Source organism: Protopterus annectens, chromosome 9.part0, assembly GCF_019279795.1.
Source record: "Protopterus annectens isolate FY-2018-M chromosome 9.part0, PAN1.0, whole genome shotgun sequence".
In the NCBI taxonomy this organism is placed as follows: domain Eukaryota; kingdom Metazoa; phylum Chordata; order Ceratodontiformes; family Protopteridae; genus Protopterus; species Protopterus annectens.
This window is the reverse complement of record NC_056743.1, coordinates 1353858128-1353871130: the sequence shown is the minus strand read 5'-3', so window position 1 is coordinate 1353871130 and position 13003 is coordinate 1353858128. Positions and strand designations below refer to the sequence as shown.

General features: G+C 39.9%; 1 protein-coding gene across 1 annotated transcript in view; it reads left to right on the top strand.

Moving 5' to 3' along the window:
- LOC122810673 (von Willebrand factor A domain-containing protein 7-like) overlaps positions 1-13003 on the top strand; it is a 172309-nt gene that overhangs the window by 96310 nt on the left and 62996 nt on the right. The window contains exon 6 of the mRNA XM_044082242.1: positions 4534-4593. Coding sequence (XP_043938177.1) covers positions 4534-4593 — 60 coding nt within the window. The remainder of the gene's footprint in view (positions 1-4533; positions 4594-13003) is intronic.

Below are 13003 nucleotides of genomic sequence, written 5' to 3'. Positions count from 1 at the left end.
AGGTGTATTCATCTTCATAAAGGATAAGTACACCTCAAGACTGGTAAAACAATACAACTCTCTCAAGCTACTTCATGTCCATCTAACCATAGGCAAAATCCCCAGACACATCATGATCCAGGAAAACATACCGCACACCTGGATTTACTGGAGTCACTCACCATGTAGCCCAATACCTTAATTATGGGTGATTTTAACTATCCTACCATGACTGGGGACTATATGACCACTAACAATCAGGCTACAAGGTTCTTGGATTTTGTCAATGCAAATGCTCTGTAACAGCTGGTCAGTGCACCTACTAGGATTTCAAATATCCTGTACAAAGTAAAAGTAGTAGAACATACCTGGGTAAAAGCTGGTTAAACATGAAAAGTCCAAAATGATAAAAGTATAAGAAACCAGCTAACATGGCATATAAGACGTTCTGTTTAATAATACTGACAAAGATAAAAACAAAGGTAAGCACTTTCACACCATAAAATCAGGCAGTTCATCAGACCATGCTGTTTTAGCTGGTTTCTTGTACTTTTATCCTATACAAAGTACTCCCTAACATGGGAGAACATTGCACACACACACACACACACACACACACACACACACACACACACACACACACACACACACACACACACACACACACACACACACACACCCATGTAATGTCCTCTTTGGTAAGACTGGACCACAAACTGGTCTCCTTTGAAATAAATATAAGGCCAGATACCACATCAAGCTCAAAACACTAAATAATTTATGCAAGAAAAATTATCTCTCACTAAACAATGGCGTAAGAAATTTCAAAGCTACCCCAAACTCAGAAAACACAGAATCCTATGTAGAGGTGCACACCAATACCTTGTATAACCACTTAAGCAGTTGTAAAGACTCAGCAGTACAGGACCAGATTAAACTCAGGTCTTGCCAGATAAACAAGCCAACCTGATGGACCCTTGGTATAAACAGGCTATACAATAAAAGATATAAACTAATGTCCAAAAATAGGGGGAAAAGACTCAACAGAAGAAGAACTCCCTCATTAGTCTAAACAAACAAAGCAGAGATCTGATCAAGTCCTCAAATGCAAATTATGAAATAGAAATATCCTACCTAGCCAAGGAAAATCACAAAGCATTTTTTACTATGTCCAAAATCTTAAGATGAATACCCAGCGATGCACAGAGCTGGTTGTGGATAGCACAACCAATACTTAACCAGAGGAAATAGCCAACCTGCTAGTTGACAGATATGGATCAAACTTCACTCCAACCTGTCCCCACCAGTCTTCCCCCAAAGTATACCTGCCACCATTTCTCGACCTATTATCTCAAGAGATCAGGTCATGTCTGTGCCCTCTAAGGCTAAAACATGGCATCAGTGGGCCCTGAAAACATCCCAGGTTGCCTTTTAAATAACTTAAAATATGACCTAAAAGACCCACTTGGATCCTTATTCAACCACAGCCTCCAGGTAGGCTATGTTCCTACAGAATGGAGGACAGCAACAGTCATCCTTCTCCACAAATCAACTGACCCAAGGAATTACAGACCCAGAAGTCTGACTAGCCTCATCTGTAAGGCCATGGAAAGAATCATCATGGACCTTATCAACAAGGACACAGGGCATAAACCCTATGTTACCAGGTAGGTAACCAAATGGCTCACCAACAGGACACATACTGTCAAAGTGGGTGAATTCACATCTAGCAAGCGTCCAGTCACTAATAGAGTATCACAGGGTTCTGTATTGGGCCTTCTCCTGTTCAATATTTGTATATCAGAAGTCAAGGCAAATGTAGATGGCCTTTGGCTGGTCAGGTTTGCAGATGACTGCAATATGGGGTCAGTCACTGAATCCCCGAATGATACTAATATACTTCAGAAAGGATTAATGCAGACAAATGATAGGTGCCAGAGTCATGGACTGAAACTGAATGCAAAAAAAAATGAATAATTATTCCCTTTGGGAAGGCAAATAAAATATTCCACTAATTACAATATAGACAGCACCCCCCCCCAAGAGTAGACCTAGTGGCACATGATCTGGGTACTCAGGTTGATAGTGATCTAAACTTCAACCACCATGTGTCCACAGTGGTAAGAAAGTCCTTTTAAGTGGCACAACACATAAGTAAGGGTATGGCATCCAGATCAGAGATCATTATAATTCTATTGTACTCGGCCCTCATCAGACCAATAACTGAGTACAATGCACCTTTTGCATGTACCTCACCAGACATCTGCAACAGCTGGACCAACCCCAAAGGTTTTTCACCAGGAAGATACAGGGGATAAAAAATAAGTCCTACGTGAAAAGATTGAAAGCCCTATCACTGTATTCTGTCTCCTACAGAGGAGTCTCCAACTTGACCCTGATGGAAATGTTACTCATTCATAAATTAAACTGTACAAGAGGTCACTTGTTCCAGGGATCTTAACCTAGCCTCTGGCATAAATAAATCATGTTAGAATGAGAGATACAGCTGCCAGAGACTACCTGTTCTCTGGAACAAGCTTCCCAATCACATGAAGCAAAGCTCTTCCCTGAGTGCAACCTAGATCGGTGGATGGGTAATCGTAAATTTACTTCTGGGCTAGTGCCCATGTCCCTCATGGACAGAGGCAGTCGGTGTTAGATACCATAGCATAGGCTCATACCTCTGTAAACTTTGCTCACCTAACTATTAAAAACTGGGAAACTTGGGTTAAATATGACTAGCCTTGTAAGGGATCTTGGGCCTTTAGCCTAGTAATCTCCTATGAACCTATTAAGAAGATAACCTATGAAGACATGATAGACATAATGATATATACTGTATATAACCTGACAGACATAAATATGTAGGCTATGTTACATACATATATTCCCAATCTTGTATATGTTTGTAGTCCTCACCTTACAAATGTCAGTTCTTCAGTGGCATTACTAGTTAATACACAGAGTTCAGAAGTTCATGCTTTACTTTGTCATGGGCTTGATTCCAATGTGGAATGTTTAATCAATCAAAATATATATATGCATCCTGCAATAGTGTTACAACATGTACATAAGGACAATGCAGAGGAATACAAATATCATGCATGTAGTTATATATCTGTGTGTAATACTGTTAACTTTATTAATGGAATAAACCATCCCTGTACACATGCCAAAAAGTATCACTTGAAATGTAACTGAGATATCACCAATAACTGGCATAGGCTGGAGTTGCTATGTAGCATATATATATATATATATATATATATATATATATAGTTTCACTTCATAATCTCGAATTACTGAAAGCTCGAAATTCAGTAGCCCGAGACTATGAAGTTGAACCATTCACAACACTGAAACCACAATCCTGAATCACACAATCACGAATATATATACGCCATACACCACTTAACATACACACCATTCCATCCACAGCACACAAACCACACAGCCTTACACTAAATATAAGCTGTGCCAACACACACCCTCTACTTATATATACCAACTCTGAGGTCGCACATAACATAAAAAAAAAACACTCACACCACATCATCCTCCACTCGCTTGCACACAAATACACATCACACATACACAAACATCAACAAATCCATACACTCACACTTACACCTCCCTACCCTTACCCACACACACAACATACAAAAACACACAAAAATACACACAAACACTCACTTACCTGCCATTTCAGGCACCATAGCACTACACATGATGTACCATGAATGCATAAGGGCGGATTCCAGATATTCGAATTCGCTCTTATGCACTTTCTTCATTCTGGTGTTCACCTTCATGGTCTCGGGTTACTGAATTTTGAGCTTTCAGTAATTCAAGATTATGAAGTGAAACCATAATATATATATATATATATATATATATATATACACATACATATATACATATATACACACACACACACACTAATCAGCACACATGGCCAAGTGCTACTGCTATGTTTCTCACCTAAAATGGAGAGTGAATAAATAATAAATACAGTAATTATAAGCCATTTCTGTGCCATCTTTTGTACAAATGCATTTCTTAACCATATCCATTGTTGCATAAAGGCTGGTCCATGCAAATCTGATTTGGGTGCCATTTCCTGCTATTTTTCCTGAGATCTTTGAAAGGACGACATGGCAGGCACTGGTTTTGGTAGTGCTCCATTCAGAGCACAAAAGTGGTGGGAGGAGTAGTGATGCAGACTTGTATACCTCCTCAACAATTACAGCAGGAGGCTACTCGGGGGGGGGGGGGGGGTGCTATACCAGGTTTCAGTACAGGGCTGAAGCTTAGAAAAATTTAGCCAAGGCTGCCACTGATGATAATGGTATCCCGTGCATGGGTAAACAGTGCTTTCCCCTATTACAGTGACTCAAAATGGTGAAAAAAATTAACTCCTTAGGCAAAGGGAAGAATAGCATAAGACCCACTCACTATCTCCGTACTATGATTATATCCCCCCATAACCATGTGATACACTACTATGACATGGAAGGCTTCATTACTGTTTTTTCTTATGTGTAACTCCTGCAGAGATTGAAGGAAATTGGCAGGCACATCAGGAGAGACTGTAGCATTGCAGAGAGACATGAGGTAAGTATGGATTCAGGTATTACTAATTGCCATGTCAGACCAGCACTGATTTTACCATTAGGTTATCAATTATGCAGATATCAGGCCACAACTACAAGTTGTTTTCGGTCAGCTACATAAGCATGCATATTCTACATCAGCAAAATCTACCGACCTGTGTGATTAGCTTATTTAGCTTTGAAAAAGTCAATTGTTAACGATGAGCAGCTAGATATGGGTTCAGTCCCAGACAACAGAAATTATGTATGATATGTATTCTAGATTTCAGTATTGACTACCTGTAGTCATACCATAGAATAATGTGTATTTAGGCCCCATACATGGTTAATTAACTGTTACCCATAAGCCACTTGTAAAAATCATTACACTTTTAATAGAATGTTTTTAACTGTGAGAGCCAGGGATATCACAGCATCACACATTTATGTCTGGATGTAAATAATCTTAAAATATATGCAGAATATGGGATGACTATAACATTAACATTAAAGAAATATTTATATATTTTTTCTTTTATGTCTCCCCCATCCATTTTCTCAATATCATTTTTACTACTTTTTGTCTTTCACTGCATTGCAACATTCATTCCTGCTTCATCACAACCAGCACAGGACGCTAGACCAGTCACAGAGGCTTGAACCACCATCCATCTCATAGGTTCATAGGTAAGTACTAGGCTAACGGCCCTGGAGCCAATGCAAGCCTAGCCCAATAGTGTTCCCAGTCATCTCAATTTCCAGACACTAGTTCCCTGTGCCCCTATCTAGCAATGCGATTGAAGTGATTCCTGGGGTGAATTTCCTATTTCCCATCTACTCATCAAGATTTCTCTTGAATAGGGCCAGTGAGATGCTCTGCTTGACATGAATGGGGAGATTATTCCAGAGTATTGGAAGTCTCTGGGTTAGGAACCTATCCCTCCAGAAGGTTCTGTTTAATGTGGTGATAAGGTTGAGGTCTTCAGAACGAGTAGCACGGAGGGATTGGGATTTTTTCAGATGAGGCATGTCTAGCAAAACTGGGTCAGACATGGCTCTGTATGTCAAGCAGAGATTGCCTCTAAGTAGGCGATATGAGATGGAGTAAAATTTAAGTTTTTTAAGTCAATCTGCATAAGGCACATGTTTGAGTCCTAAGATCCTCTTAGTGAGGAGTTTCTGTGGCCTCTCCAGTTGTTGGAGGTGTCTAGTGAGGTACATGCCAAATGGGGTATTGTACTCTATGATGGGTCTGATGAGGGACAGGTAGAGAAAGATAATGAGATGTGCCACGTAGAAGGACTTCCTATGAGGTACATGCCAAATGGGGCATTGTACTCTATGATGGGTCTGATGAGGGACAGGTAGAGAAAGATAATGAGATGTGCCACGTAGAAGGACTTCCTATGAGGTACATGCCAAATGGGGCATTGTACTCTACGATGGGTCTGATGAGGGACAGGTAGAGAAAGATAATGAGATGTGCCACGTAGAAGGACTTCCTATGAGGTACATGCCAAATGGGGCATTGTACTCTATGATGGGTCTGATGAGGGACAGGTAGAGAAAGATAATGAGATGTGCCATGTAGAAGGACTTCCTATGAGGTACATGCCAAATGGGGCATTGTACTCTATGATGGGTCTGATGAGGGACAGGTAGAGAGAGATAATTAGATGTGCCACGTAGAAGGACTGCCTAACTACAGTGGTGACGTGGCTATCAAAGGAGAGACTGCTATCTACCTATGTTCTTAGATCCCTTATAACACCTTCAGAGTTAGGTGGGTTCCCTTCGATATGGTAGTTTGTGGGCACTGTGCTTTTCCTGAAGGGAATGACAATGCATATTTTGGCACTGAGCCTAAGGGCATGGTTTTTGCACCAGTCTTTGGTTTCTGTTAGGCCTTTTTGTAGGATGTCCACATCAGCTTGAGAATCAATAATAGCTCCCAGTTTGCAGTCATCCACAAATTTGGTTAACCAGAGTCCCTTGGTGTTGGCTTGAACTTCATCGAAGTAGATACCAAACAGGAGAGGTCCCAGAACCGATCCTTGTGGGACTCCACTTGTAACTGCCCGGTAGTCAGATTTGGAGTCAGCTACTTTCACCGTGTGGGTTCTGTCAGTGAGCCAGCTGGCAACCCATCTAGTGATGTATGGGGTAATGCCCAGATTAGTGAGCCTATCAATGATTCCAGAGCATGGGATGATGTCAAAGGCCTTGGCTAGATCGAGGTATGCTGGACAGCCTTGCCTTCATCCACCATTCTGGTGACAGCTTCGAAGAAGTCTATCAGATTGAGCAGACATGATTTACCTTTCACAAACCCAAACTGTGTGGGGTCCAGGGTTTGAAGGTTCCCTATATCGTTAAGATCCATAATAATATGTTCCATAGCCTTACAGATCAGGCTCATCAAGCTGATGGGGCGGTAGTTCCCAGGGTCAGTAGTCACACCCCCTTTGTGGAGTGGGATGACTGCAGCAGTGTGCCATTCAGTGGGGGAAAAGCCAGAACTGAGATTGTAGTTGAACAGGACACTCAGGTGTGGTGCCGGTTCTTTTTGTAAATTGTGTGGGATACAACCCGGTATATTATCTAGTCCCATGGAAGCTGAATTTTTAGCTTTGGTCAGTGCAGTTTCTAGATGTGCAGTCATGATAATAGGGAGTTGGTATTCCTTGGGTATGTGGATGGGCCCTTTGGGGGTGAGGGGGGAGCAAAGTTCACACTAAACCTGTCTGGCAAGATATTGGCAATATCAGTTGGTTCAGTATAAGTGGTGCCATTGTGCTGTAGCTCAGAGCAAATGTACGTATTATTATGCAGATTCTTGACATAACTAAAGAATGCCTTGTGGTTGTCCTTAGTATCTGTAGCAATTTTGCTTTCATAACTAGCTTTGGTGGATTTGATGAGGGATCTCAGTTTTTTACTGAGATAGCCAAGGGAATTTTCCCAGTCGTTGCACTTTACCCTTTTCTGCAGCAGTTTTTTTTCCTTCTGTTGTAGAGTTTGTTAATGGCAGAGGTCCACCAAATTGGCTTCATTTTTTAGAGGTGAGTGTCTTAGTTCTGTTTGGTATAGCCCTAGCTATGCAATTGTGTAAGTGCTCATACAGTGCCTTGGTGTATGATTCAGCAGCCATACTCCGATTCCCAATTTTTATGGATGACGTGAAGCTTGCCACTTCTATCCTTAGAAGCTCAAAATTAGCTTTGGAGAAGTTTTTCACTGTGGTTTCCTTTTTTGGGGGTGGGGGCAGGATTTGGATATCAATGGTGATTAACTTGTAGTCGGATCTAACCAGGGAGGGGTTTATCATAGGAGTAGAGCAGCAGTAGTTTGTAATAACTAGGTCAAGAATGCTGTTTCCCCTAGTGAGGGTGAGGATGAGTTGGTCCAAGGCACTGGAGTTGATGAATTCCAGGAAACGCTGGGCAAAAGAGTTGGAGCAGGAGTAGATGTTCCAACTAATGGAGGGGAAGTTAAAGTCTCCCAGAATAAGGATATTAGGCTGGACCTTGATGTTTTCCAGAGCATCCAGAAATGCAGAGTGGGAGTCCTGGGACATTGTGGGGGATCTGTAGCAGGCTACAACATGGAATGCCCAATGATAACTGTACCTGAAGTATTTCTAATGCGTCATGTTGGGCAACAAGTCTGGAGGTGTGTGTATCTTTTATGAAGATGGATACACCTCCAACTTTTGGGGCTCAGTCATCACATCCCTTAGGACTTTGGTTCAGATTTGGGGTCAAAAGGTGTGATATGCATTGTAACCTGGACGCGCAGGGGTGCTCTCAGGAGAATTAAACCAGGTCTCTGTTACTGCACAGATGTCGATGTTCTCCAATTTGAGGAGGGACTCGGGTGGGTGCATTTTGAGGTTTAGACTTCTAGCATTGAGTAGCATAACCCTTAGGATGCGTTTGCTAGCAGATGTTATGGTAGTAAATTTGTCTTCAGGGCATTGCCTAATAAAGGCACTATAGGGGTGGCAAGGGCCTTGGCCAGTATCCGAAATCCTAGGGGTGACAGATGCAAGCCGTCTCTGGCAAAGCATCGAGGTCTGTCTATCATGTCATCCCATGCAGACAGATAATGGATCCCCTTTGAATGACACCAGAAACTTAGCCAATTGTTGAAGTCAATCATTTCCTGCTTGTACTGTGGTATCATTCTTAGTGACGGTAGGATGCTACTCAAGGCTAGGGTCATACCTGCCTGGGATACAAGATCAGAGAGCTCCTCCATGTCTCCTTTCATGCAGTCCAGCGAGGTACATCTTAAGTCATTCACACCAACATGTACGATGACAAAGTCATATTTGTACTTGCTGTGGAGACACCCAAGTGCATGAGTTATGTGGTGAATCCTGGCACCCGACAGACAGCTGACTGTGACTTTCTCCTTATTCAGCCTAGTGAGTGGGACATCAGTGTGCCTTAAAATTGAGTCACCTATGACTAATGCATTTGGTACATTGTTCTGCCTTAGGGGCTTAGCTTGAGTGGCACACTGTTTGTGAGGGCTATGTGTCTTGTGGGTTACACCAGGATGGGATGGTTGCTTGCATTTGTGCCAAAGAGGTCTCTATTGTTTGGGCAGATTTTTTAAGAGACCCTCCGCAAATGTGGTTGCGTGTTTTGTGTTGCTATGTGATAGTGGTGGTGTGCTAACAGGGGGGGTCTATGTGTTGTCTGTGATGTGATGTGTGTGTTGACCTTCTCCTCCTGACTGGCTGATCCAGTCTTGGATTGAGAGAGTGAAGCCTCAATTTTGGCTATGTACTTGTATCTCTCACAAGTGGATGTGTTTGGAGGTAGGAGGAGAGGGTTGTCTGTGTACATGAGGCAAATGCTGCATTGCCTCAGGATGCCCAGGTTCACCAGGTTAACAGGAGAAAGCATCAGAAACTGACCTTTGGACATGCCTGGAAAAGTGATAAGCTTTTTAAGTACTGAGTTATTTATGCTTAGTTTAAGTACTGAAGCTTTTTGTTTCCTTTATGGAAAGTTAGTGCTAGTAGCAGTGGGTGAGCTTCCAATAATTGCTACAAGACATTCTGAGCAAGTGCTGGACTTAAGATCTAATTTGAGTGCTCAGAGGTAATGTTTTACAAGGTCTAAGGGAAATTTGAAGAGAAGACTTTAAGGCACCAGTAATGGTTTACCTTAGCTAAGTGGCGCTGCACATCATGCAAACCTGCACAAACACATTTTTTATACAGAAATATGAAAGGGATAGAAATAGCCCAAAATGGCAAATAGGAATACAATTTCTGAGCTGAAACCACTCATTTAGCGACAGATAGGCTGCTCAGAGCTTAGCATTCCCACTGACAAGCAGGGAATCTTCCCTCTATCTCAGTAAGGTCTGGGGAACACAGAAGCCTCAGTACAGTCTTGAGATCAGCAAATCTGAAATCTGGACTATTCTAGTTACAGAAAGTCAGGGAACGAGCAAAGAGATAGTATTTTTTTTCAAAAATACAACAGTTAGAACTGCAAAAACACTATTTAAAGCAGAAAAATGGCTTACGCACTCATGTGTAACCTACAACAGTAAAACATGTGAATTTAACTTAAAATGAGCAAATAAAGTGCAAACAACAAAATTTAACAGAATACAGTTGAAATAAGTAGCAAGACTTAATAAACGACTAGAATAAAGTGTGGTAAGCAAAAAACAAGCAAAATAAGCAAAACTGAGGTACTTAAATCACTGAAAGCCTCTCTGCAATCTTTCTGCTGCTGTAGTACTCTGCAGGAAGCCCAGACAGGGTCTTGCTGAGGTTAATTAAACAAGCTTAAAAAACACTCAAACATGTTTTTTAAACAGAAAGATGAAAAAGATAGAAATTGTCCACAATAGCCAATAAAAATACAATTTATGAGCTGAAACCACTCCTTTAGTGACAGATAGGCTGCTCAGAGCTTAGCATTCCCACTGATAAGCAGAGAAGCTTTCCTCTATCTCAGTAAGGTCTGGGCAACACAGAAACCTCAATACAGTCCTGAGATCAGAAAATCTGAAATCCAGACTATTCTAGTTACATTAAGGTGGGAAATGAGCAAGGAGATAGTATTTAAAGCAGAAAGTAGCTAGCACACTTGAGTTTGTAGCCTACAATAGTAAAACAGTTGAATTTAACATAAAATGAGCAAATAAAATGAGATACTTAAATCACTGAAAGTCTCTCTCCTCTCTTTCTGCTGCTGTAGAACTCTGCAGGACACCCTGTTACATTGTTCTTAGGTTTAGATAATACAGTTGTGATGTTCTGTATTTCTGCTAAGGGAGATGCTATAGTTCATAGTAAACTCTGGCTACAAGTTCAGAGAAGGTACTGCAGTTTGCCAGAAATCATTCCTGCTAGGACTGACAGATTGCATTCATAAATACCTTCAAAAGGCAGCATTCCTTCTGGCTGTAAAGTGACCCATCAAACCACATTGACCTGCCATTTGCACATAAGGCAATTTTTAGTTTATTTACTTACGAATCTTGGATTTTTGGTATTTGACATTATCTCATTGCTTTTAGTTCCATTTATCAAAACTTTGAAAACTCTCTGGTTAACCAAGATCAGTGTGTGCCATAAACATCAAATCTAGGAGAGAATCCAATAAAAAATTATGAAAGTCCAGACAAAAAAAAATCAGAACAAAATAGCATTTATTAAAAACATGTAATAAAAGCACTCCAAAGAGTAGAAATGCATGTAATAAACTGGTTTAGCACCAAAGTATTGTTAGGCACTTTTGTCCCAGCATAGACTTCATCCGAACCAAACAGATCAAACAAGCCTAAACATATTAAAATAGCTAATTAAGTTAAGTCGCATGATTAAATTAATTCAGTTGTAGTAATAAATACACCCTGACCTAGGAATCTAACAAAAACAAACTCATTTGTATATAAAATTTTTTTTTTTAAATACATAAAAATTGTACTAAACCTAAGTAATTTAAACCATGACTTTATATAAAAATGTGATAACAAAAAGTAATCACCTAAACATTCCTTTAATTATTTGGAATCATAGTTTTGCTAAATGTAACTTCAAAACAGAGGCAATGCTCACATTTTCATTTAACCCTGGATATCTAAGGTGCCAAACTAACTCTCAATATGCCTTGAGTTAACAGGGGCCTACTCCAAAATATCAAACTCAACTTCTGTAAATTGGGACATGCACAAGAATGTCTATCAAGGGCATTTTTAGAATTGACCTTCTTTATGTTGTAGATTCTTTTTTTCAAAGACCTTTCGATCTTGCCCACATAAACCACAGGGCATTGGTTACATGTGGAAATGTAAACCAAACCCTAGTATAACAGTTGCCAAATTGTATGGTAAGCTTGGTGTTGAACATGTTTGCCAGTGTTATATCAATACCAGTGTAACATGAAAACACTGATGATATGCAACACATTTAGTAGTCCCACCTGTAAACCTTTTGGCATAATTTTTTACCCGTTCAAATATCTTTTTCATGTTGGGTGGTACTTTAAACACAAAATGGAGATGCTCACCTACTACTTGGTAAAGCTGTTTACAACCCCTGAATAACATCCAATATTTTCTTATAATCTTCTTCACCTGACTGGAACAATCACAGTATCAAAGGACCAACACTCTACAAAAGTTACCATCAAAATCACCAACCACTTTTGGTACCAAATCATGTGGGTGATTCAAACCCTTCCCCAACAAAGGTTTTTACTTGTTGTCCAAGTTATCACCAACCTCTTGACACACCTGTTGAATAAATGTTATCAGGTACCCTCTTTCTAAAAAAATGTCCCTTAATTTTTTTTCTCTCATACAAAAACATCTTTATCAGAAACTATTCATGCCAGTCTAACAAACTGACCATTAAACTTTTTTATGTAATTGGATGGAAACTATTAAAGTGCAAATATCACTTGGAAAAAATGGTTTTCTATATATGGTAAACTCAAAAGTATTAAAAACCAAAGTAATTCAGGTATCCAGATAGTTAATATGGTCTCCACCATTTTGAAAAGTAAACCTCAAATAAATGTTTGAACTGCTTAAATATTCAATAAAAGCATAAATCATTTTGTAATCACCTTCCCATAAAATAAAAATGTCATCCAAAAATCTTAAACTTTACAGTGACTGAAAAAATGTGAATTGAAAACATATTTTCTCCTAAGATTAGTATACTAAATTTGCAAATATGGGGGTACATGTTGCCCCATAGCTACCCCACTGACCTGTTTATAAATTTCACCATCAAAATATATAAAACTGGAAGTAAATGTGTTTATTAGTACTTCTAACAATAAACTTTTGAAAGGTTATATCCTTTGGTCCAAGGATATATTTGATGTTTTTTCCTTTCCTAATCCTCTTATAAAATCAATATGATGATTATTATGTTATAAATTGTTTTA